The sequence below is a fragment of the Centruroides vittatus genome, unplaced genomic scaffold, assembly GCF_030686945.1.
Source record: "Centruroides vittatus isolate TY-2023 unplaced genomic scaffold, ASM3068694v2 contig_3158, whole genome shotgun sequence".
In the NCBI taxonomy this organism is placed as follows: Eukaryota; Metazoa; Arthropoda; class Arachnida; order Scorpiones; family Buthidae; genus Centruroides; species Centruroides vittatus.
Genome location: NW_027122034.1, coordinates 87,942 through 115,923, shown reverse-complemented (window position 1 = coordinate 115,923; position 27,982 = coordinate 87,942). Strand labels below are relative to the sequence as shown.

General features: G+C 27.6%; 2 protein-coding genes across 2 annotated transcripts; both read right to left on the bottom strand.

The window, feature by feature from the left end:
• Positions 1-15: 15 nt before the first annotated feature.
• On the bottom strand, positions 16-12,682 carry bug (thioredoxin domain-containing protein bug). The gene is made up of 6 exons (XM_067268102.1): positions 12,475-12,682; positions 12,141-12,394; positions 5,556-5,761; positions 5,261-5,391; positions 4,940-5,185; positions 16-137 (listed from the first exon to the last, which is right to left on the bottom strand). The coding sequence occupies exons 1-5, from the start codon at positions 12,557-12,559 to the stop codon at positions 4,962-4,964; spliced, it is 900 nt and encodes a 299-aa protein (XP_067124203.1). The 5' UTR covers positions 12,560-12,682; the 3' UTR covers positions 16-137; positions 4,940-4,961.
• A 7,690-nt stretch (positions 12,683-20,372) lies between these two features.
• On the bottom strand, positions 20,373-21,751 carry LOC136973378 (DNA damage-inducible transcript 4-like protein). Its single transcript, XM_067268101.1, has 2 exons — positions 21,475-21,751; positions 20,373-21,375 (listed from the first exon to the last, which is right to left on the bottom strand). Exons 1-2 carry the CDS (start codon positions 21,734-21,736, stop codon positions 20,936-20,938), a joined length of 702 nt encoding a protein of 233 aa, XP_067124202.1. The 5' UTR covers positions 21,737-21,751; the 3' UTR covers positions 20,373-20,935.
• Between the last annotated feature and the right edge of the window lie 6,231 nt (positions 21,752-27,982).

The window sequence follows — 27,982 nt, the reverse complement described above, 5'->3', positions numbered from 1 at the left end:
CGTGATGGCAATACATTTGGAAATTTAATACTGGAAGTTTTTATTGATATGCTATCATTTCTACAGAATGAATCCTTTTGTTCTGTGGTGAATTTTCAAACCATTTTATTCTTTACATTATCAACATCAGACTTTATCTGAAATAAAAAGAGAGAATTTATATGAAGCATATATATTAAATAAAAATAAAGTATGGCAAATAAATAATTATTGGGTTGTTCGGAAAGTTCGTAGCGATTTTTGATAGCCTGATAGTTGAGACACCGATTGACGCAAAAATGATTAGAACTGTACAAACCAACGAATATTACGATAAATGACCTAGAGACCCGTCCGTTACAAAAAACAGTTATGATTATTCAAATAGCGTTTAATTTGTCTCATTGCAAAAATGGATGCGAACAATGTGCATTATTGACACTTGTTTCTTTTCTTTTTTCGTAAAGGCAAAAATGCTGTACAAACAGCAAAAAAGATATGTGATGTTTATGGTGGGAGTGCTGTTTCAGAATCAACTGTTCAAAAGTGGTTTGCAAAATTTAAAACAGGTAATTTCAGCCTTGAAGATGCTCCTCGCTCAGGAAGACCTCCTGTTATTGAAGAGGACCAGATCAAAGCATTATTGGATGAAAACCCTCATTGCACAACTCGAGAGATTGCAGACATAGTGAAGTCATCAAACAGTACTGTATTTCAACATCTAAAGAAGCTCAGATACGTGAATCGTTACGACATTTGGCTACCTCACGACTTAACGGAAAAAAACTTACTGGATCGTATCTCAATTTGTGATTCTCTTGAAAGACGAAATGAAAATGACCCTTTTCTGAAGCGTTTAGTGACAGGTGATGAAAAGTGGATCATTTATAACAACATCGGCTGAAAACGATCATGGGTAAGAAAAATGAATCACCATTAAAAACTCCAAAGGCCGGTCTTCATCCAAAGAAGGTCATGCTCACTGTCTGGTGGGACTGGAAAGGAATCCTGTTCTACGAGCTGCTTCCACAGAATCAAACAATTGATTCTGATAAGTATTGTTCCCAATTGGATAAGCTGAACGTGGCAATTAAAGAAAAACATCCAGAACTGGCCAATAGAAAAGGCATTGTGTTTCACCAAGATAATGCCAGACCTCACACGTCTTTACGAACACGCCAAAAATTATTGGAACTAGGCTGGGATATTTTACCCCACCCACCTTACTCACCCGACCTTGCCCCGTCGGACTACCATTTGTTTCGTTCTCTGCAAAATTCCCTTCATGATAAAAACTTTGATAGTTTGGAAGCTTGCAAAAACCACGTGGATCAGTTTTTCGCGGGGAAAAACTAGAAAGTTCTACAAAGAGGGTTTCATGAAGCTCTCCCATAGATGGCAACACGTCATTAAAAACAATGGTGCATACATAATGGAATAAAAGTATATTTTTAGTTTTAAAACAATTTCTTTTATTTCTCTTAAAAATCGCTACGAACTTTCCGAACAACCCAATACATTATAATATTTAAAATCAAAATATTGAAAATATAATATCAAAATACTTCAATAAAATAAATATATAATTTCATGGCTACATATCCCATATATGTCAAAAATCTACCAATGGAACAAACCATTTAACTACAACTTCAAACTTTTATATTTATCTATTTTAACTGTAATCTTTTCTACATAAAAATATATTGAAATGTTATACTATATTATGTTAATTTCATAAATAATTCATTTGAATTTAGTAGAAAAAAAATATCAATATAATATAAATGTTTTATTAAAAGCTGTTATATTTTTCCATAAAAATAGTTGATGAAATTTGTGCCAAATTATTCAAATCTGACTTATTAACAATAAGAAAATAATATTTTATTTACTTCAGCAGTTCAAAATTGATTAATTTAAAAACTGAATACTTTTAAATATATCTTTAACTTCATATTAATTAACCTAATTTATTCAAAGCTGCTAAAGATGTTAAGTCATTTGATTTTAAATTCATTACTCATTAAACAAATTATTTTTAAATGAAAATAAAAACTACTTTTACTGTTAGCTCCTTTCATATTCGTAAATAACATAATCTACACATTCAATTACTTTTATTTATTTCATTTAGAATCATTGGTTAATAGGTAAATACAGTATGTGCATTATAGTACTTTGAAGTTACAGCTGAACCTGTCTATCTTGAATCTCTCAAAAACAAGAAAAAATTTTGAGATAGTACCGTTTACTGTGTAGAAAGTAGAAACCTCTACATGTTTGATTGGAAGTATGGTATTTCATTAATACAATAGCGAATACAGTACATACCTGTATTAGGTATTAATAAAACATAATTCATAAACCAACTATGTCAAATAAGAAAAAGCAACAGACTAACTGCTTTTGGTACAGATCTATTCCAAATGTCAATTATCTAGAGCTGCAGAAAAACAAGTAAGCATGCTAGCATTGACACATTTTTATTATTCTCTCTTTAATATAATGCATTTTGAATCACACCATCTTATGATTCCTTGTCAGTAATACATAATTACTCATGTAACAAATGCATTCTTGAGTGATGTTCGAATGAGTTCACATTCACCTATTAGTAAAATATGTCTGATGACTACAGTATAGTTATATATGTAACTGATGCATCTATCAAGCAATATTCGAAGGTTTTGACAATTAACTACTGCTGAAATACTTCTGACGACTCTAATGAATCTAGTGCTTATATAATCAGACATACAGGAAAACCTCATTAATTTGAACTTGGATAGTTTGAAATCCCGTAAGTTTTAACTGTACTTTTTTCCCATCCAGGGATATAGAGATTTACATGTTACGGAATTTGGTTAGTTCGAAATATGGCTACTTTAAAATTTGAAGTAAAAATTCTGTTCGAACTGTGATGTATATGTTAATTCATTTGTTTAGATCGAGGTACCTCCATACTATAAGAAAACAGTAGACCAAGGAAAACTCTAATCTGGTCAATATGACTTTGCTTTTATAGTAACACATTTTCGTTGTCACTTACCCATGGACTATCCTTTTTTCTCTCATCTCATAAAGTATGGCTGGTTTGAGATTGCAAGATTGGGCTACAAGTAGCAGATTAAGATATTTTTAGAACTCTAGACTACTATATTTGAGTGACTTACTACTTTTTGGGCTATATTTTGAGGAATTCTGCTTTATATTTTAGAAAATCTATCTGGCAACCTGTGAGGTTCTCACTGGACACGTGCTGTTTACCTTCACATTTATATTATTATTATTATTATTAATTATTAACAAAAATAGCTTTTTATATAAGTAGCTTTATTCCATTTGCTTAAAAATTACATCAGTTACATGGCATTTGGCATATTGTACAGAAATAAGCAAATCTCGGATAATTCAAAAGTCAATAATTCAAAGTTGCGATTATTTCGTTCCTTGAATTTTGAACTAAACAATTTACTGTATATCTGATGTATCCAGAGCCGTAACTAGCCATTCCTGTGCCCTGTGCAAGAATTTGAATTTAGGCCCCTTAATTTATTTGATTTGGGAAAATAATAAAACAAATACATTACAATAGATTTTTAATAAGATTTATTTTAATTGAATTTATCTGGCTTTCATTTCAGCAAATTCATTATGTACATCAATTTAGCAATTAAAAAAATCCCTGGGCAAATTTACTTTTGTTACAAAATGTTACCTTTACAGATTTCTAGCTCTGCACACTAGAAAAATCTAAAAATATGGTTTTGTATATTGTAATAGTATTAGTCATTGCCAGAGAGCGCAATAGAGAAAAATTTGTAAATTTGAAAACTATAAACATAAATTTAAATTTCTCAAAAAATAAATAAATAAATTTTAAAAGTCACTACTTTTGGCTGATTTGTGTGCGGTTGCCACAACATCACTACGTCCCTCTAAAAGTTGCCACAGTTGAGAACACTGGTGAGCAGACATCTAGGGCCTAAGTAAGGCAAAATGTAATTGCCAAACCATGCTGTAGAAAGGCGGAAAAATTTTAAATTTAAAAATATAATTTCTTGTGAACAGCAGTTTGGGCCCCCCCTTCCAAGTTGGCCCTGTGCAGGTGCACCTGTTGCACCTGCCTAGTTACGGCTCTGGACGTATCTACAAGAATTTTCAATAGTATTAACATTTAATTGCTGGTGATGGCTACATTACTATATATATATGTTATTATATGTCCTATTGTTCTTATAAAATGAACTTTCGGTATGAAAAACTTTCTAGTAAAACACTATCAAGTCCTAAAAAGTTTATAAGCTGAATCCTAATAAAGTAAGGTATGTCAAAAATCTTAATTTGTCAACAGTTTCTGATGCCTGACTTTCTTCAGCCAATAAGATGCAAGCCAAACTCATAGACAATCAGAGAAAAGCAGCATTAATTGCAACTATGTATTGTATTGCAAGAACTGTTTCTCAACTACAGTTTATACTATCAAAATGTAGTCACCGAGCTTTGAATTTATAACTGACAACTTTAATCCATAATTTGAGATATGGAAGAAAATTATTTGAGATGAACATGGATAATATATTGAATTTAGACTGAAAATGAAGGGAAAAATTGAAATAAAGAGGTTTTTCAAGATAAACATGTTTGAGATTGACAGGTTCAACTGTATTTAAGGAACATGAGTAAGGTGTCTGGATTATTTCAGAATGAGGTACAAATTATGAACATGAGAAATAACAACTAAGTTTATTCCTATTATAAGATTTCAATTTATGAGAGGTTTTCAGAAAGGAGAATGGTTATATCTGCATTAAATTTATTTCTAGGTATAGAATTAACATAAGAACTTTTATTTATATATTTATTATTTTCTCATTCTATTCAAATCTTTAATGTTTCTAATAAAAAAAAATTAAATATCAAATTTTAATAAATTAAAAAACTGAATACAACATACCAATTCATTTTACAAATGTAATTTATTCTTCATGTTCGTGTTGTGCCTCTGCTTCTCGCCATGTATTTTTTATACTTTCTACAATCCTGTGGCAAAGTGATGATTTAAGGAACCATATACATAAACATGCTATTGTAAATACCCATGATAAAATTAGAATATAATCAGTTCTTTCCTGTAAAGCTGCTGGAACTGGGCCTGTCATATCAGCGGAAGTAACGTTTAATGCACCTTCGGGAGATATTCCTAAACAAATTTGATAAAATTTTAATAAAATTATTAAAAAAAATTACCATTAAAAGAAATTTAAATATTACTTACCTGTTAATTCACTTACAAAATTTGAAAATTTTTCTAGACTGGAATGAGACCCATTAAATTTTGCAACTGCTCGTCCATTTTGAAACAGAAGAATCGTTGGAACTGCTATTAAACCATACCTCATATGCAAGCTATAATTAATATTAATTCAAAGAAAAATTATGGATTTTAAAAAGTTGCGTAATATTTATTTATATTTTTTAAAATAAAAAATTTAATTAAATAAAAGTTGTAAAGATCAGAAAGAGAGAATTCCAAACTAATTTTTTTTTTTTAAATTAACGAATATATTTACTTTGTGTGTTGAACGGCATCGATAGCATAAAAGGAAATTTGCGGGAAAACACGAGCTAGAGCATTAAAATGAGGTGCGGCCCTTGCAGAAAATATACACCAGGGCGAATAAAAAAGAACTACAGCACATTCTCCATCTGTGATATTAGGAACTGGTGTCAATGCAGTTAATAATGAAGATAAATTCATTATCTTGACTTCTGGTACCTTAAATAAGCAGAAATGAAATAATTTCTTACAAAATTTTTTAAATTAATAATTAAAAAATTAAAGAAATTTTTAAAAAGTTGATTTTTTTTTACTCAAATATTTTTGAATTCTATTTACTTATAAATTCATATAGTTTATTGGTTTTAAGTGACAACAAATCTATAAATTGATACGCTATATCTTTTAAATCTCATGCAATAGTTTAACAAGTTTAATTTAGATGATTACATATTATTTTTCATAAATGATTTCCTTAAATATTTTTAAAAATCAACATCACTATGGTCTAAAATTTTCAAGATCGTAAAATAATTCAATCATTTAATAGTTTTATACTCGACTAAGCAAAACATGATTTGAATATAAATGACACATACTTATACCTAAAATTGATAGTAATATTCTCAGATAATTTGCTTATAGTTTCAATTTAACACAAATAACTATTCATTTTCCTGTGATTAATTATCCAGACAGAAAATTTTATGAGTAACTGAATTTATGAACAGGAAATGCAATAACAAGTTTCCTAATTTCAACAGTGTCTACACTGATGAAAATTGGTTATTACATTGAAAAGAGCAAATTTTTGTAATATTGAATTTTCTAAGAATATATTTGCTTTTAGTGTTATATTAAAAAATATCCATTTTTAAACAAACAACTCTACTAAAACCCGATACGTTATATAACTAAAGCCGACCACTGCCGTACGTTATCGGGTTGAGTAACGGCTATAATATTAATAAATTACCAAACAATCCGATACTAGAGGGAGGCATTAGGAACCATCTCTTAATAAATTTAATAATTATAATAATATTAATTAAATAATTTACATTAAACTGGAAGAAAGAATCGGCCCGGAGCGGGACTCGAACCCACAACTGCCACTTATACGTTGCCAATTATGCTACCCGGACCTCCGGTCCAATCTCGTCTTCCAGTATATATAACATTACGCTCGTATAATGGTATCAAATTGTTTGGTAATTTATTAATATTATAGCCGTTATTTAGACCAATAACATACGGCAGTGGTTGGCTTTAGTTATCCATTTTTAATATATTTATATCTGTTAACAGTGAACAGAAATAAAAACAATATCCACATCTATTATTATTATTATTAGATTAAAAACATTTTATCAATATTTTCACAATTTAAATACTTAGATATGATTAAAAGCTATATAAAAATGTTCCAAAGTATTTGGTATTTTTCCTGTAACTTAAAATAAGGAGATAATTGAATTGTAAATTTTAGAATGTTTTCCTTTTTACATTAAAACTTTCCTGTCTTTGATTTGTTTGATTTACTGCAATTACATCTAATAATGAAGAATTATTGTCTTGTTCTTAAGACAATATTTCAAATGAAAACAATGTATATTTTATCAAATATTTGCCGTCATTTGCAATAAACATCAAATATACTAAATTCACTTATATCATAAAAAAGTTATATAATGTTTTTAAATAAATGAGTTTGTAATGATAGATAAAACTTTAAATATGATTATTACACAGGATTGCACTGATTATAAATGTTGATGCTAACCAACTGGACAATAATAATGACTAAATTATCAAATATTAAAAATATAAGTGAAAAAAAAAAAAATTTATTAGAAAATTATACAGTAATTGATTATTCGTTGTTTCGTAATAAAATTTGAATCGAAATTTCAAGAAAATAATATAAATATATTTTGAAAGTTATATGTATTTAACAGTAGTTTATATATATTCAAAACAGTAAAAATTATGTAAATTTCTGAATATAATAAATAAACAACTACAATAATAAATAAATTTAAGAAAAAAGAGAATAATATCAAAGCAAATTTCTTTTGATGAGATCAATTATAAAATGAATTTAATTAAAATTTAACAAGGAAACTTATAAATATAAATATGTTGTTTTGTCAGCTAATAGTTAATTAAAATTTCCATAAAAATAAAAAATAAAACTATTCGTTCTTGTCTGCCCTGTTATAAGAATTATCAAAGCAATGTATTTCGGCAGTAAAATTCAGACGACAATGAATGTCAATGGCAGGTCAAATGTTAATTACGAACGTCGTAAAAAGACGATCGGTTCGGCCAATTATCGATGCTCTTTCGTCGTAATTTTTTCCCGTGTCTATAGCTTATAATTTGTTTACTTATTACGTAATAGTATATATTGTTTACTTAATCTATATTTATTCTTTAGTATTTATTTGTTTAATCAAAATAGTCATCCATAATAATTAAATTCTAGAAAAAAGAGGGTGAATTTCATCAACAAAAATTAAAATTATTTTTTTAAATGTATTCAATAAGAAAAGTTTTTAAGTTCATTCAATGATACATAACTTGCATTTCGCACGAAGACTAGCATACAGTCATGTACCTAACAAATTTAAATTCCAGACTGATTTATACATTCTCACTGTAAACCTATTATTAACCATCAACCTTGATATTATAGTGATAGGTTAATGTCCAGAAGTAAAGTAAAGTGGGTCATACCGAGTGAAAAAAAATTAACCAAGTTATTAAAATTAGATGAACCTCTCTTTTTTTTAACTGTCTATAAATAATGTAAAGGAAAATATATCCACGTTTAAACTGTTTCGTAAAAAATTTGTTTTCGTTTCAATTTAAAAATTAAAAGATTATGTTATGATGATGATCTTATATGAATATGCTTGATTTGGAATATTTGCAATTTTTTTTTTTTTTTTTTCATTTTTTAAAATTAGAAAAATTTTGTCAAAAACATTTTTGTTCTTTATTATATAGGTTAATGTCTCTTGTTTTTGAAAACAAAAATATCTATTTATAAGAAGATAATAAAATGTATTTAAACTATAAAGAATCAAACTTTATATCAAATATAATGTCTCATTTTTAAGCTTATGATTAAAAATGAAATCATGATCACAAATTAAACTTCTTTTTACCCTTTACACACTGCAGGCATGAAGAGCATTTTTAAACATACAATTAAATTTAATTAAGTGACAGATGTATTTGTAACTGAAATATAATTTATAATGGCTATGTTCTTTAAAAAACATGCGAATACCTCAAACAGATTCTCGTGTCTTTATCCAAATTATTAATAATATTGGAATGTTGCATCTATACATTTCTGACTTGTGAGACTCTCTCAATGGACCAATCATTTCCAAAATACTATTGTTTACACGTTTAGTAACGAAAGAAAAGATGACGTAACTTGAAATAAAATATAAAAACACTTATTTTGACTGTACTGTATTAAAAGTTGTTTGGATATAACTGATAATTTGACAAAACCAATTATTAGGTAAATTTCAAAATAATTGTCATCCATTAAAATAAAGTGTTAGTTATATTCGTTGTTAATTTTAAAATTCTGGCTAAAATAATTAATAAATTAAATGATTTAAACCGGTTTGATTTCTGAATGATCTGTCAAATTCTGACATGTCTATCTGTGAAGCGTCAAAACAGCATTAATATTATATATAAGCACAATCTATAGATGTGCTCGAAGAATTAGAAATGAAATCGGTATAGAAAAAATATTTGGTAGGAGTTAAAAACTCTGTATAATATGAAGTTTTACCAGACAGGCAAAATTTCCTGAAAATAATGTTTGGATTGGCAACAACAAAAAAGGTTATTGTTAGCCATATTTTTCCTGAAAATGATCCATAACAGCTGATATCTATTCCCAGAAATATATACGTAAAAGATTATTACCATTTATCAAAGAAACTTATCAGAACAAAATATTTTTCATCTTAATGACGTTACAGCCGACTATGCAAAAGCTTCACTTGCTGAATTGGAAAGAAGTAACATTATTTTTATTCTAAAAGTATTTAATCCCCAAATATACTTCAATTACATCCAATCAAAAGATTTTGGGTTCATATAAAACAAAAACTTTATATAAATAATTTTAAAGCATAAAGTTATAATGAATTAAAATGAAGAAAATAATAGCAGAGCTGAAAGAATTTGGCAAGATCTATTACAAAACACTTTTTGACAAACAGATCAATTTCAATGGCTGCAAGTCATGGCCTATTAACAGTCATCAACTAATATTTCAATGTAATTTTGTTGAAAATATTTTACCAATACAGCACATTTCTATGCTAAGAAACTTTATCGTCATTTATTTGCAGACTGCCCCTCTATTTTTTTTATTTATAAAAAAATATTTTTGAAAAAATACAAAAACTAAAACAAAATATTTTTATAAAAATATAATTTTATTTATAATAATATAAATTTATTTTTATAAATAAAAACTATAATAAAAGATATAAACATCTCTGATAATATAAAATATTTATAGTTAAATCTTTATTGCTAAAATATTTATGTTTAGTAATATTACTGTAATTTATTTTGTAATATTTATCAAAATAATTCTGTAAGAAGGTGTTGAAAATGTTTACAAAACGACATAGAAACAGTGTAAAGAATTTAGGAAACTTGTTTTTAATAAATGAACAAACTTAGGCATTTCAACTTTGCTAGATTGTGATGTATACAATGAAATTTCAAGAAAGAAATTTGAGATCTATTTTAATTTTTCATGTATTAGAGATAGTAAACATGAAACAAGAGTCAGAATCTGATACAAACTTTCCAAATAAAAGTTTTAAATCTAAACCTAATGATGAGTTGAATAAGTATTCACTAGTGTATAGCAGATACTATGCGTAACGTCCGTTTGCGGCACAACTTTTATTGAATATTGATTATTTTTTGATATCCCCGTCACTTTCCTCCTCGGCCCTATGCCTTTGTACCTGTTGCACCTGCATAGTTATGGCATTATTTATTTCAATAACTCATTAAATAATATATTACAGTATATCAAAATTAAAGTGTCTAGTACACATTTTTATTTTTCTTTGCTATATTTATAAGACATATTTTATTATATTAAGTATTTGTGTATTATATTACAATTTATTAAGTTTTAATTAATGTATATCAGGATTAGCTAAACTTAAATTTCAAGATTAGAGGTACTAATCTTGAAATTAATCTAGCACAAGATTAATTTTCTAATTGTAAGATTAGTCAAGATTAAATCCCTGAACAGATAAAAAATAATGCAGTGCACTTTAGTTTTCCTGGTCAATAAGTATTGGCTAAGAAAAACATAACAATATTTTCCTAACTACTTTATTCCCAAGCTACTCCTGAGAATTTTTTTTATCTGTTCCCTATAACAAAAATAAAAGTTGAAAAATCAGATTCTAATCAGCAGCATAGGTAGAAGCTGTAATAAAAACCCTTAAAGACATCATAAAAATGGTTTCTAGGACTACTTTGATAACTGATATGGATGTTGAAAGTGTGTAGCTGTAGAAAAGAACTTAGTTTGAAGATGGTGTAAAGTTTCTGTGTATTATGTAGCAAAATCTACACCAAAAGTTAGTATATTTGTTAAATAGTCAAAAATAAATCTAAGAGAAATTACTATAAACAACAATAGTGACAAATGTTATTAAATTCTAGAACAGTTGTTCACAAAATGGTCACTATCACACCAGGGAGTGGTAAGAAAAATTTAGTAGGATGAAAAGAAGCAAGATGGCAGCAGGACCAAACGGTGACTACAGGCAAGGGTTTGGATCATCAACAAACCCTTTCCCTTTCCTCTGTTGAAACGAGTAAGAAGAAACATTGCATTTAACAGTTTCCATTTGTTGATAGCAATGTTCAGTAAGGACACAAAGTTTGAAGTTCATAGAAAAGTTTTTAAGAATTTTTCCAAGCCTTTCTCACACAAGGGAAAACATATTGGGGTTGGGTATAAGTTTATGGAAGCAAGGAAGCAGTGGGTCAAAAAAGTTTGGGAATCACTGTTCTACATTTCATAAAATAATATCTGTAGTTCAAAGATTAATATTTGAATTCACAACTCTTTTTCATAAGAAACTAGTAGACAAAAGCATTTCTTACATGAATTATCAGAGAAATAATATTTTAATTTCTTTTAGCAACTTTTTTTTTAGAATTTTATTAATTTTATCAAATTCATTTAGAAATGTCTCCTGAAGGTGCAATTTATGATATTTTTTTAACCCATTTGGATTAAATCCCAAGATCTCCAGAGCAGAAGACCAATACCTTAACCACCTTGTCCATCTGGTTGACATCTTAAAAGGTTTATATCATCAAATTTACATGTAATTATTTAACTTAAAACATTAATAAAGATTAATACGAGAAACACATACGCATTTATAAAATTGGTAATCATTAAAAATACCGTATATTCTTTAATGTTTTAAAGAATCCTCATATCATTTTGAAAAAACAATTTCTATTTAATTCATTACAAGAAAATAAAATTCTGAAATCTGCTTACAATTCCTTCTGGTTGTGTTTTCAATGTACATCGTATTTTACTTGTATTATTTCCTCCATTTGTCCCATTAACTGTACTGTTTTCCTCTGCTGTAACTTGTACATCTAGCTGAGCATTCGCTGTGTCGACACTCGAAACAACATTTTCTCCTTCTGAATTCTTATTAACGTCAACATTTTCTTCTTCACTTTTAGTATCTTGTGTGTATATATACTGCTCGTCCACAACTTCTTTATTTGCTTGGCATGTTTCCACTAATTAATGCAAATAAAGCTTTTAAAGTACAAATATATAAAATATACTAGAACTTTATTTAATTACTCAATTGACTTACCTTCTGCACGTGCAAATTTCACTTTCGCATGTTCTAACGAACAGGCTAAAATTAATATGACGAACCATTCTATAATTCGATTCATCGAAGAAAAATTGATTAAGACTTTTAATAAAATTAAATTACATATTTATAAAATACAACTCGACTCTTTCCGATGTTTAGTTTCTAATGGACGCCGCCATCTTTAAAGCCGTGTTTCTAATTATCGCCGGAAGAGGGAAACACTGCACATTATTATTTTTATTTTTTTATTTTTCATGAAATTTTTTTAATTTAAAAAAAATACACATTTATTTTATTTTTTAGCAAGAAATTAGCAGTTTATAAGAAAAATAATGTATTAATTATTTAAAAAAATACAAATTTTTATCAGTTTTTCCCATCTTCTTTGTATAAAAATTGAGCTTTGTGTGTATTATTTTTCATTATTTATCCAATTTAATAAATTATCGTGTCTTTTAGAGGATAAATCATAATTTTAAATATTAAAAAAGAATTACTTTCCATTATAAACATCCATAAAATAATTCGTAGTGTCTCATTGATATCGTGCCAAAAAAGAAGTTTGGATATAAGCAATATAAAATGATTTATGTTTTCCAGGATATATCCTACATAATGTTTTATATTTTCTATTAAATTCGATAAATATAGGTTTATTAACCTCTAGAATTTTGATCTAGTTACCATGGATAGTAAAATAGGTTCAGACTGCTTGACCGATAGATTACTTTTGATCGTTTAGAAAGGAAAATATTCTATTAATCAATCATGAGATAAACTAATTCCTATAAATATTTGTTTTTAAGATAATTGAATTTTAAAATGTTTACGAATTATAATTTCCTATGACTACTTTTTCATATAACAAAGTACAGTATTATAGAAATGGTTTAATTGTCTACTGGATCGATAGCCAAGAAAAATTAATGCCAGTAATTATAGGTTGACTGCAAAAATTATATTGATACGAAATCGGAAAAAAATAAATGCTATAAGTTCGTGTGCATATAATTGTTTCATTTAAATTAATAGCTAAGTGCAATATACCTTTCTGCACTAGAACGCTGGAGAACAAATAAATTCGAACGCCGAAATTATGGGCAAGGACACCCGCTGAGAGGACCATCCAGGGCTGTATCTTATGTAGGATTTCAAGAAATAATCTACTTAGCTGTATTTTGAAATGAGTAAACGTTGAATGAGCTTGGTACTACTTTATTGGAAAGTGTTCTACTACGTTCTTATATTCGTATATTTTGTAGTCAGTGGTTTTCAAACATGTCTGCCTGTTGTTTCTTGATACCATAAACTCATTCCATAATGGCTGGATAGCCGATCCGGTAATTATGGAATGAGGCATCCGCCTACCGCTTTAAGAGATCCGGGATCAAATCCGGGCGATCAATCTCCAGAATTTTTTCTTGAACGGTCCATTTTCGATATGTCGGGCTCTATCTCTCACCACCCTGTTGCTCCCATTTGGGCCTGGTCGGATTCATAACGGGCGTGAGAAAAAATGCTTTCTTAGTGCTCACAGGATAACGCGCCACTGAAAACTCATTCTACAAAAACTTTTTTTTTTAGTTTTTCACGGTTCTCTAAAAGAAACAATTGAATTATTCCTTTTAGAAACAATTAAAATTCAACGACAGTTCACTGTATATTTATATCTGATTAAACTTTTGAGTGTTTCAACATAAAAGTGATGAACTTAATTCAATGATTCCTGTTTGTAAAGACTTGTATCATTTAGCACTAACCATGAATATGAAATATAATACTTTCATCACTATTATTATGTTATTAATGTGATGGATGGACTTGATCATTTCTTACTGCCTGGTCACTTAGCAAGTTTGAATCGCTACTTTCACTAATCTAGCGTTGATTGAGTGAAGAGAGGTTAGATAAATACACTAAAAACGTGTTCTATCAAATATGAGACATGATTTATTTTAACAGATTAAAGTTAACACTTCCAATTATTCAATAGATATTTACGCAATGTAAGGACATTATATTCTACATTAGATAGCTAATCGTAGCAATCGTCAAATGATCAATCATAAATAAACCGGTACTCGGAAGGGCCCATTTCCTGCGCCCCTGTTATCCATTTAGGTAATCTGGCCATCTTCCGGAGAACGGTCAAACCCGCTTTCGGGACCCCAAATCTAGTCTATGATTTATGAAACCTAAAAGATTCTTTATCAGTTTCAGTACGCTACTTCATTATATCTACGCGATTCCATTACAGTCAGTGAATCCATTGATTTGTAATCACATCTTAATTAAATGTCATCCCTTTAGATCAGTGATTCCCAAACTTTTTTGAGCCACAGTCCGTTGGTTCCATAAACTTATACCCTACGCCCCTAACCGTACCCCAACGCCAGTTTTTTCCTTTGGACATATTAGAAAAAATTTTCCATGAACCTCACACTGCGTTTTTACCGTACATTGTTCTCCAGCACCCCTTGCTGCCCCCTTAGAGGCGGTGGCGCTCACTTTGAGAACCATTGCTTTAGATCATAGCCTTTTTAGAACGTTTTTTCATTCTACTACATTAATTTATTATTTGATATCCTTTACTACAAGCTTTTAAAATGTTTTTTATGACTTAAAACTCGAAAATGTGTGTCTTTTTTCTTGTAAGTTTCCGTTTAGTTGTTTTCTCCTTGAACTCTTTTCATGTAGGCCCTACTTTAGATTTACGAGATTCTAAATATCTGTAAACAATTTCTGCAATATTCCCACTCTTACAGACACGTTATAAAGGACACTTTTTTCCCGTCTAACAAAAAAGAAAGTGAAAACACGGAGAACCTAGTAGTCACTTATTCTACGCTGTTTATCATAAAATGCTTTATTTGATTAATTAACCTTAGGTTTTGCGTATAAACTTACCAAATCCGAAACATTTAGCGATATTAATTAATATATAACATTTATTTAGTATTTTAAACACGTAATTCATTCTTGTTTAATGTATTACACGCAGGGTCGTTTTGCACATAAGCTAAACAAGTTGCAGTTTAGGAACTCACGTTATGTGTTGGACTCATGTATCACGTATCGCATCCTGTACATTATATAATAAAGGGACCTGTTATATGTTATAGCTTAGGGGCCACTGGTTACACTACTATTACTAATGGAAAAAATAATAATAATAAAAAAAACAATATACATTAAGTAAATTGCCTATAATGCTACCTAAATATATAGACTATAATTTATAATTTTATTTTTGCATTATAATTATAAAGTATAATAAAAAAAAATCAAACAATAACCTTCTATAAATATAATAACATACTATAGTATATTCATACTATACAGTCTTTAAATCTTTATTATATAAACAGGCCTATTATATATTTGAACAATTACTTATATATACGAAGTTATAATTTAATAAATAAGGATGTTTATACGAAGACGATTGGAGACTAGATCATTAATAAAGCTGATTCATACATATAAGTAGATCTATAGACGTCTACACTTATTATAAACAATACTTCTGTATATTACTATTGTTAATTGAAAATATAAGTTGTTTCGTCGTGGAAACTCTGTTATATATTCTATTATTTTAATATAAAATTTTTTTTAAAACATGTTTAATGTTTCTATAATTAAAAATCGATTGATAATGAACTCTTAAACTTATTATCATTAGCGATGGTGATTCACAGTTCGATATGCAAATAAACATATGATAAGAATTAAAAGATCTTTCTACATTTCATAATGGCGTAATGGAATAAAATACGCAATTTAATAATCAGAAATGATTAAAGGTCATTGCTAATGTGTTCTTAATTACGTTTAAAGTTCTTAATGGCGTTTAACATTCTTAATTTTAATAATTTTATGAAATAAATTAGAAAATAGGACAGAAATTTATTTATAGAACAATAAAGAAATTTTTAAAATTTCAAAACTTGTAAAATTGATTTCAAAATGTCATTTTTTTTTTTTTTTTTACGCAATAACATAACAGTATCTAGAATTTTACACCAAGAAATAAATTTAGGTTACATTTTATGAGATTTCAAAATGTGTGATTTAATAAAAACCAGATTTTTTAAATTAAAAAATATATATATTTATATTAAATAAATAAATACATAATTTTTTAAATATTAAAAAAGATAATTAATTTAATATCGCTTATTATCTAAAATTTTTCCCACGTTATCATTCATCTTATATAATATTTTTCAAGTCACATTTATAGCAATATTTATATTTTATTGAATTATTGCTTTATTTTTCTGTTTTATAAATGCTTATTTTTTGATTTTAATCTTTATAATGTGTTGTAAAATATCGGATTATTATTATTTTTTTTTTTCCTCCATGTTCGAATTTTATGCATTATCATATGTATTACAGAGGAAAAAAAGTGATAAAACGTTTCTGCACATTTCAATATTTTATATGGTTTATGTGATAGTGACAGCGTTGAAATCTTACACGCGATACTTACGGTGAAAATAAATTATGCATAAGTCCACCCGAAATTAGATTAAAGCCTTGAAATATACTTCCATGCAGTGATTTTTACGAAACAAATGATATAAAATATTTCCCTATCTGACGTAATAAACCAGGGAGGGAGTTTGAAAAATGTTTAGATTGATTATATAGCGCATATAATTATTTTATCAATAGAATTATAGGCAAAAGTTGCGAGATTAACTCTAAAATCGCGTAGGTCTAAACGAGCCACGTTGTCACACACGTACCACCTGTGGCACGTGACACATCAGGTATAACACGAATAATTTTTCTACGCTGCATAATGAGTTAATATACACGTCACGCATCTAATAATCAATTTATATTCTAATTATATTGGATAGTTTAAAAATATTTCTAAAGAACTAGACTCGAAAAACGTATGTTTTCTATGAAATAATGCATCCGTTATGCAGTTTATAACGGATTAATGACAGGCCATACAGTTATAGGAAATGATGATAAGGCGTTTTAAAGCAATCAATAACAGTACGTACTACGCAAACGTCATTGAAGTAGTCATCACGCCACACTTGTTTACTTCCCAGGGTTCCGAGATACTTCAAAAAATAATTTAAGTCGTCCACGATGCGTAAAGTTAGAAAAACAGGTGCCGAATCACGTGATCAGTAAGAAAACCGGATTGTTCCGGACTTACTATCAATTTAATTCACTTTATCAATCTTCTGTGTTCGTACGCGCTTCCAAAAGATTGAATCTTTTTCGACTTTGTCCTTTAACTAAAAGATAAGAAAATTCTCGTATTAATAAAAAAAACACAATAAATTAATTATGTGAAAACACAATAGCTTTAAAATACCCTAAAGGTTATTTAAGTCTGAGGACATTAGCATTTTTTTACTCCCGAATTTTTATTTTTGTTTTATTAAACTATTAGAAAAGATAATTGCGATAACGAGCTGTAATTATGATAGAATAGGGCTTAATTTAAATGTTTAATAGTTAAACTTTTTGCCGAGTTTTCTTGTTGCCTTTATTCTTTTCATTTTATATTTCAGTTACGTAAAAAATTTATTTATTTAATATTAAAATGAAAGATACATTCTAAATATAAATATATGCATTTTGTAATGCTCCAGTGGGCTTTATGTAATATACAGTATTAAGCAGATTCATGCGAGATCATTTATAAAAGTTTTATTCCTTTTCTATAGCAAACTGATTCTGTACATGTAAAAGGATAGTTTCATATATATATATTAATTTTTAGTTACAGTTTATATAAAATGATCAAAAAATAAATATATTTACAAGTTATTCCAACTCTTTCTGTTATTTTTATTGTTTGATCAAAGTGTAAATTGTATATTTTAATGAGCAAAGAGTTGATTTGTTTAGTAGCTGTAAGTAGGAATTATATATTAATTTACGCACAAAATAAAACACTATATTAACTGCAATTTAATTAATAATTATACAATTTCTAAGTTTAAAAAAGTGCTCAATAAACAATTTTCTAACGCACTTTGATATACATAATCTCCTAGCTGAATGCACTTTGTGTTATTCGTCTAGACCAGGCTTAGCAACTGTTACTATCCTTCTATATATATATAGAGAGAGAGCTATATATACTGTATTATAGTAACCATAGAATTTTATATTTTGTTTTAAATAATGAAATACATGTCAACACATTTATATATATCAAACTTTATTTGAAACTAAATTAGCAATGTTACCTATTTTAGTCATTTCATTCATAAGAAACTTTATATTAATAACCTTACTTATAATAAGTTAATTACATAATTAACAGGAGACTTTTATACAATTTCTACCCTTTTTACTTTGTCAATAACTCAAACTAGACCTAAACAGATTAATTACTTTTGTTATTATTGTAATTATTAGTCACTTTGACTGTTACTTTTAATGACTTTACAGGAAAATTAAAAGGAGAAATGTATATTTTATTTTATTTTAAGAGAAGAGAATTTGGTAGCATTGACTTTTGTAGACTGCAATAATTTTATTTGATCTTTCAGTAGTCTACTTCCTACATCGATAATAATTCTATACACGAAAACTTTAAATAATGAGATAACTTCTCTAACAATTTTTAAAATTTGATAATAAATAGATAAAGTGTCAAATTCTATATTATATAATCATTAAACAAATATTCATAATTAAAAATAGTTTAAGAAAAAATTAGTACCTTTCAATTAAAAATACAAAATTATATATATATATATATATATATATATTCTATATACAGTATATGTAGAGTATAACTGTGTGCGTATGTACTACAGTACGTATATGTAAAATTATATACATAAAATAGCTATTTAATGATAATTAATTTTATATAAAAGTTAAGTTTGTTGGCTTTAATAGTGTAAATGAATGAAATTAAAGTGTGGCAATGAAACGTTGTTAAATGTAAACTGTAGTAATGTTCTTCTTGGTTGCATCATCTTTCTATAGTTATTGCATCAGTTTAAATGGTTTAGTATAAGAGGAACTTTAGTGTTTTTAATATATAAAATATATTTATATCCTAACAGAATTTTTTCTAAAGTACACAATTGTTAGGCTTTAAATAGTAAAATGCATTATCGTAAAAACTGATGTACTGTACTTTTTTTCCTTTTTCTTTATAACGCGACAATGGAAGCGAGTCCATTAAAGGAGTGAAAATACTACTTAAAAATAATATATTTTTTTCAATTTCATTTGTTTATAATGATTTAGATCTATAAAAAAAATTCTTTATATATACTTTCTTCAGTTACGTATAAATTTGATATAAAAACGTTCATTGTTGCGTCATTTAGACGTAATCACTAGTTAAAATGCTAACAAAATAAAGAATTTTTAAATTAAATACGCACTTTTCCCATAAAAAAACGAAAAAACAGCTTACACGTCCAATAGCATGAGCCAATACTAAAATGATGAAACTGCATTCCTTCCTTACACCATTTTTTCTAATAAAATTCTAATTTGCATATTTATCCCATTTTAAAACTTTAATATATTAAAAAAAAATTAAAGTTTTCGAAAAGTAAAATAAATAAATAAATATAAAAATTTAGAGCAAAACGGTTTTAAAAAAGGTGAAACGTGAGCCACCTCGAGCGACGTGACATTACACACGTGCAACTTTCCCCCTTCCAGGTCACGTGACCTATAAATTACTTCGAAAGATGACTCAAAAATATTAAAGTGGCGAAAAATCTTTGACGAAATCGTGACGTCAAAAATCATCCGATAGAACCGATAGCATTGAACTTTTTTTACATTCACGTCACAAAACCCGCACGACTAAAGGCTAACCGCATTTTCTTAATCGTCGAATGTTCTAGATACAGAAAAATCACACACAAACAAACTTTTTATCAAATTTCATTTTTTATTAAGAGATGCGCCATTAAAAAATAAGATGGACATCCTACAGTAGCGAAAAATACATTAAAGAAAATACAATATTGGAATATTAACCGGATTTGAACTTTCTTGGTATAATTTTACAATATACAATTATTATTATTATTCTCTAGTGTTTGAACAATGGTTAAATATTTCCAATTCGTCTTTTCTAAACGCGAACAAATAAGATACAAATTAGGTAAAAAAAAATCTTTTTTAATACTTAAATAGTGACTTGTATAATGATAGGAAACGTGCAAAAAACTTTTTTTTTTACAATACAGTTTTACATAGGATGAAAGGAAAAAAATCATCACAAGTGCAATTAAATGCTTCTTTTTCTTATGTGTGTCGAGAAGAAAGCAGCCTGAAGTAAGTAGAAAGCTGCCTATTTTTATAACATGAAAAAGATCAATTACTACACACGACAATCATTCAAAAAAAAAAGGAAAAATAATCACATGTTCCCACACATTCTTAAAGATTGTGCGTACTATGGCTTTTTTTTTTCTTTTATGGATTCGAATCAGCTACTGTTCGATCTATACAGTTTTTTCTTGCGAAGTGTATAGCTTTCGCTGATGACTAAAGCTCGATCTTTCCCGAATTTTTTTAAAAGTCGTTCAGGTACAAGTCGTGTCAGGTTAAGCCATTTATTACAGTCCTGTCGAAGATTGAGTGTGATTTCGAAGGTCGAAACCGTATCTGTATCACAGACCACTTTGCCTAACCTATGGCACGCATTCTTCTCTTCCAAATTTATGTAAATCACGCATCCTCTCAGTCCGCAGGGTTCACTTTCGGACATCTTCAAACAGTCTTTAGCTATTCTTAACGTTAAATTATTCGGGATTAAAACTTCACCACAGTGCAGACGAGATTTGGATTCCCTCAAACGATCTTCGACCCTCTCTGCTAATAATTTGCATTTTTTTAATTCTAGCGCGTCTTCAAACGGAGTGTTTTCTATTTAAAAAAGAAATAAAAAAGGAAAAGAAGTTAACTTCACTTAATTAATATTGATTTCGGTTTTTTTTTATAAGTTAAAAAGGTGCGGAAACTTACCATTTAAGTCGAACCAGTCGCACTCTGTTACAGGCATTTCGGGTGCTTTCAACGTACTTTGCAACTTCATGATTGGATTCTGTTGGGTTGTGTTACTTAACAAGTGTCTATCACACCTCTTGGCAAGTTTTAACTTGACGTGATACTCTTTTTCATAACCCATACGCCGGTAAAAGTCCCCTCGTAGCAACTCGCACAAGATCCTAAACTCGTCTGACAGATCGCCTCCAACAACAGCTGATATATAAAGGCTATCGGTCATTGGGCTACAACTGCCTAATCACGCACAAGGACAAACCAATGTCAACCAATAAGCGACGACCTAACAAGCATAGCAACCGAACACGTGGCTTCTTACTTCTCTATTCTATATTGTTTCTATTTAAGGTGTGCAGATTTTTCCTTTATTGTCTTCAAACTATTGTATGGTTTAGGTGTATTTTACTTCAATTATTATAACACAATAATATATTTTTTGGTGTTTATTTCATCAGTTTTTTTGACAGCATATAAGTTTAATCGAAACACATGGAAGACAATACAAAAAAGTGTATTTTTTTTGTTTAGTTTATCAATTTTGACTTGTTTAGACTTGTTTTTTTATATTATTTTTTATGCTGTTGCTACGGTATGTGTCATAGAAGATAGAAAACAAAAATAGTTTTATAAATTATAATCTATTAGCATTATATAAACTTTTTCTTTTTTTTTAAAAAAAAAGGAAGAAATAAATAAATTTTGCTAGTAACTAGGGTATCTTATCAATAAAATTTTGGACAAAGTGCGGCAAATTATATAGACTAATCATTTTTATCTAGGTCTAGTTTGAATTATTAAAAGTTATTAAATTATAGGTTTATGTAGGGTAGGCCTATGTGTTTTTTTTTTTTTTTTTTAACTTTTGAATAATATTTTCTACTACACAACATTTCATTATTGATCAATATATTGTTAAACATCATTATCATGCAAACGCAGAAAAATATAGAATTTATGCTAATGATTCTATACATTATACATTATATGGGTGCTATAGATTGCGTATACAGGTATAATAAAAATCTATAAAAATGCATGCAATCTTATTATTTTCTAGGTTAAAATTTTTGATATAAACTCGAGATTAGTATGACTAATTTTTCGTTATGACTAGTAATTGACGATAAATATTTCATGACAGTTTGCGAGATAGTGTTTAGAAAAGTCTATCAATGTTTAATAAATAAGCATAAACAAAAATGAAAATCTCTTGTCATTTTTACACAGTTTTATTTACGATGAATTCTGTAGCGAATGATGCAACTTCTTGCAAGAAGAATCGTTGAATTGTTGGCGCGAATTACGTGATTTGTCGCACATAATCCGTAATCGTGAATAAGAGAAGCCGTTGGGTTTAAAGATAATGAAATAAAAAGAATTCTGGATGGTGACAAACATGTTTACCATTAAATGACGTCACCAATAACGGTGTGATACCACCAAGACACCTGGTATTCACCTTTAATATTTAATCACCTTGATAGTTAATTAGGTCAACGTAATTGTCTCGGTACACTGTTGAATATTTCTATATAATAACTATATGTTTATTACTACCACTCGAAAATTCCTACACCCTTTCTATAACTTATTAAAAAAAAAAAAAAACATTTTAAGGATAAATAATTCATTATCTATAACATCTTTCATTGTTATATTTCTGATATTCTAGAAGGTTTCGCAACGTATGGAGTGGTGTATTCTTTCCATTCTTAAACGGAAATATGCTGATGAAGATAACCGGATATACGTCACGCATCCTAAGAAAAGACACTGGCAATAACTAACGACTTTTTGAATTTTTCTAGGGATGGAAATTTTTTCCCTTCCGTTCTATGCAATTATTTTTAGATTTTTCCATTCTATATAACAATAACGAGATGCGCATTTTTTATAATGTTTTTCTGATGATTTTTAGACCGGATTTTTGTAAGTAATTTATTTTTGAATCGATCGAATATTTAAAAATGTCTACAGAAAAATCGACCGGTTTAAAAATTAAATAATATATCTAAATTAAAAAAGAAAAAAAAAGTAATAAATACTTATTAAACGAGGAAAATATTTACACCTACTCTTACATATTTTTATAGTGAATAAGGCTTATAAAAACTCAATTAAATCTTAATTTTAAATATATTTATCTTCTAATTAATCATTTTAATAATAATCATTATTATTATTATTCGAATTTAAATTAAGATACTCGCGATAAATAAAGATGATGTGGAAGATTAGTTTAGAAATTATTCCAAAATTCGTCTTTATTTTCATAATAAATATATAAAACTCTGTTTTATTATTATTATTTTCTAATATTACTTTAATCAAACGTCCTTATCACTTTGAAATTAAATTTGTTTTTCTATTTTTCTATCAAGAAACTCTCAACGTGATTCTGTAACCATAGCAATAGGAGAGACTTTTACATTTTTTTCTAGTTATTTATATTGGATTTTTCCACTCTCAAAATTGGTTTTTCTATAAAATTATCTTTTAAACCATTTTATTTATTTAAAACATAGGCTATATATATTATAAATATATAGAATATAGTTTAATATAGCTGGAACAGCAATGCATCAACAGATTATCTGCAAAGGGATGACGAAACTTCATAAGATAATTACGGAAGTCAAACATTAACATCAAATTTTAATTTGTCTATCAACCTGTCAAGCTCTTGTAAAGTCCCAAAATCGTGTTTTTTAACTTAGTTTATTTGTAATATAATTTGTTCCCCTTGTTTTCCTTTTATTAAAATATCATAGAATTTATTAATAAATAAATAAATAAATTTTATCGATTTTTTTTCTAAAAATCTGTGTATAAAAATAGAAAATATTTCAACGTCAAGGTTACTTTATATCGAATTTTTATATTTTAAACTAAGTAGTTTAATGAGCAAATTTAGAAAATTTAACTGCTTTTATATAAGAATTTTACTCGATAAAAAATTAACCAAATAAAATGAATTTAACAAGATATAATTTTAATTTAAATTAAAATATTTGTGTATTTTCTTAAATAATTTTTATAATAAAATACCATTTATTTCACTTAAGTCACTTTAAAAAAATAATAATAATTATTATTATTATTATTAGATCCATTTTATTATTTTAATTGTTTATACAGTAGACCCCCCCCTATAACACGGTAGATATGTTCCGTGTTATACGAACCCGTAATAATAATTATTATTATTATTAAATATAAGCTATTTATTTTGCTTAAAATATAATTATAAAATATATTAATTTATATTAAAAGATGTTTATTTAAATTTAGTTAAACCCGATTAAAAATATCATTATTAATAATTGTATACTGTTTTGCTACATTTAAAAGTAGACCATTATAAATTAAAATATATGCTGTTTAGTTTATATAAAACTAGTGTAATTGTAGATGCGGTTTAAAATGTCATAAGTAAAATATACGAAACTTGGTTGATGTTTGCATGGTTTAAAAGCAATAAATGCGGATAGACATAGGCAAATATTTCTCGTTTTCTAACTTAAATAAGACTAAAAATAATTATTTTTATAAACATTAAATACATTTATTTTGATTTATTTTCTTAAATAAAAATTTATATAAGAGTATATCGTTAATTATTTTATCTTTATATATTGTTTTTATTGGGTTATTATTATTATTATTATTATTTTAAGCACGTTTCTAAAGCATTAATAGCATATTCTGTCATTCACGTGACATTTTTAACTATTATTTTGACCTTGAATCTCTCTCATTTACAATCGAGTAATCATAAAAACTATTTTACATATGTATACATTTGCGTGTATAAATAGTTTAATAACAAAATATTTAAATAAGAAAGAAATTTTTTTTATATATATTTTTCAAAATCATTTTCCATACGTTATTTTTTTCTTCCTAGAACATCACCTGATGTCTTCTATGACATTTTATTTACATTTGCGATAATTGTACGAGGAAATTGGTGAGTCACGTAGAATATTTTGCAAAAGTCATACGTATATAAACTCAATCTGTCATCGATAGAATGGCGTCCTGAAAATTTCAGCATTCCTTGCTCTTTAAATAGTATTTTAAATATAAATATACATACTTAAACGGAGTTTCAAATAGCATTGGATTCGCCAATGGCCTTAAGATATAATACTGTATATACAAGAGCTTTCTTCCTCTGTGTAATAAACTTGTGTGAGTCTAAACTCCACTCTCGTAACGTGAAGCCTTAAACTGTACCCTGTAACTTGAAGCCTAAACTCTATAAGAAAATCGATTGAAAATTTATTTTACATTAATATAAATAAATTATCTTATATACTATACTTTAAAGGCCTTTTAAAGTTTTTATTTATATATTTTTAAAAAATTAAATAGACTAAAAGTTAGAGTAAATAGTCATATAATTATTTATTTAGCTTTTCATTTATTTCTATATTTCTATCTATTTATTAACAGGATAATGTTTATTTTTATTTATTTATTTATTTTACTTTTATTTTATTATTATTATTAATAATTCACTTTCTTTTCTTTCTTTCTTCTTTTAAGCATTTTTTAATTAAATTTTTCCACTTTTACTATTTATTTTACTTTTTCTAATATTTTTAAAAGTTTTTTCTTTTACATCCATTTTATTATTTTAAATGTTTATACAGTAGACCCCCCTATAACACGGTAGATACGTTCCGTGTTATATGAACCCGTGTTATAGGGGGTCTACTGTACTTATCTACGTAAATTTTTCTTCATATATAAACTAGTAGAAACGGCATGTTTCCATTTAGTAGCTGTTTTAAACCTACAGTATAGAAGTATAGAAGAGAGCCAAAATCCAGTTAACCGTTCTAAAGCTTACTGTAAATACTTTATAATGGTATTTTTGTGCGCTTAATCCACCCCGTCGTATAACCCGCACGCATTTCGAATTGTCTTTACACATTTAACTGACGTTCCGTACTTTGTATTTAACGTTGACTTGAATAGAATTGAATGAAATTTTTAAAATTTTATCTCTATTTCATTAAACGTAAATGAAACAAAATGGCAGCTGTCTTAATTTTTTTTTCTTTTTTTTTTTTAAATATTAAACTGCCGTACTACCGATAATAACCACTTCCCAACACCTCTAAACGGTGGCCATTTTTTTCTTTTTTTAAGGAATGTTTCTTTTTGAAATGCATACAAAAAAAAACCCCTCCAAATAATGTTCCCGTCGGTGGCCGTTGTTTAGAGCAGTGGTTCTTAAGGAAAGAAAGGAACTTGTAATCTTTCCTTCCAATAGTGTCAAGTGTTGTGTTTTAACGGAAATAATTTCCTCGGCAATTTTATTATGAAGCTAAGGAAACATATCTACTGCATTTTCTGTCTGCTTCGTAAACTGCACACTTCGTATTTACAACGCTGTTTCTTAAATTATAGTTTCCTGTTATCAAGTTGAACGGAAAGTTTAGCGTAATTTTAACGTAGATGCGTGATTTTATTAGGACAATTGCGAAATCTAACACTTTATGGCTAATGTGAGATTGTATTCTTTGTTTAGAAGAGTTATTCACATTTCGTTTGAATAAAATCAAGTCGAAGTGTCTTTGAATAAAAAGCACATTGGGCATACGAGTTTCGGAAAGGATATACCTATATAACACCATACAAACAGTAAATAATATTCATTAAATAAATGCAATTAATAACAAAATTAACAAATAAATTAGAAAAAAGTATATTAGACTCCTTATATTTTCAGGTATTTAAAAGATAAGAGCACTATAATTTTCACTTACATTTGATACAAAAGTGATTATTTAGCTTTTTTATGTGTGTTAGTAGAGAAGAAGATGAAAGGATGATAAGGGCCAGTAAAATGATTATCCTATATAACAAAGAGAGATTAAATTAACGATAGACTCTTGCATTATTTAGCTTTACATTTAATGTAGGGTGCTATATCACAGTTTATTATTTTATGTTATCGAATGGCTACATTTTGGAATTTTCGATAAGCTATACGTTAAACATGGGTGCCATATAAAAACATTTCTAACCGGTTCGTCCAGTAGAGAGATCTCTCCTTTCTTCACGCTCTTCAACAACTGTTTATTTTTCTATAACTTACATCGTCCATAAATTTCAAGTGACAAGGTTCATGCAAAATAACGCTATAACTTCCATAAAAATTCGAATAAATCTCGATATTTCATTACCCTACATGAAAATGGATCTACATAAAATTTTATTATAGATAATTGCATTTGAATTATATTTAAAAACGTCATAAAAAAACGAAGAGGGGGAGGGGAAATACCGATATAACTGTGCATAAATATATTGCTTACAGTTATTATTCTCTACTTGGCAAGGACGTGGATACAATACGCTAATGTAAAATTAAAATTTTGAAATATCTCTTCATAAAGGTTCTTAAGTATTATAGCGTAATTTTTTTTCTTTTATGAATTGTAAAATGGGTACT

Coding starts and splice junctions, on each gene's coding strand:
- bug (XM_067268102.1), bottom strand. CDS start 12,559: ATGAATCGAATTATAGAATGGTTCGTCATATTAATTTTAGCCTGTTCG. Junction 5,762..12,140: donor AAACACAACCAGAAGGAATT/GTAAGCAGATTT, acceptor TGCTTATTTAAG/GTACCAGAAGTCAAGATAAT. Junction 5,392..5,555: donor GATGCCGTTCAACACACAAA/GTAAATATATTC, acceptor TATTAATTATAG/CTTGCATATGAGGTATGGTT.
- LOC136973378 (XM_067268101.1), bottom strand. CDS start 21,736: ATGACCGATAGCCTTTATATATCAGCTGTTGTTGGAGGCGATCTGTCA. Junction 21,376..21,474: donor CGACTGGTTCGACTTAAATG/GTAAGTTTCCGC, acceptor TTTTTTAAATAG/AAAACACTCCGTTTGAAGAC.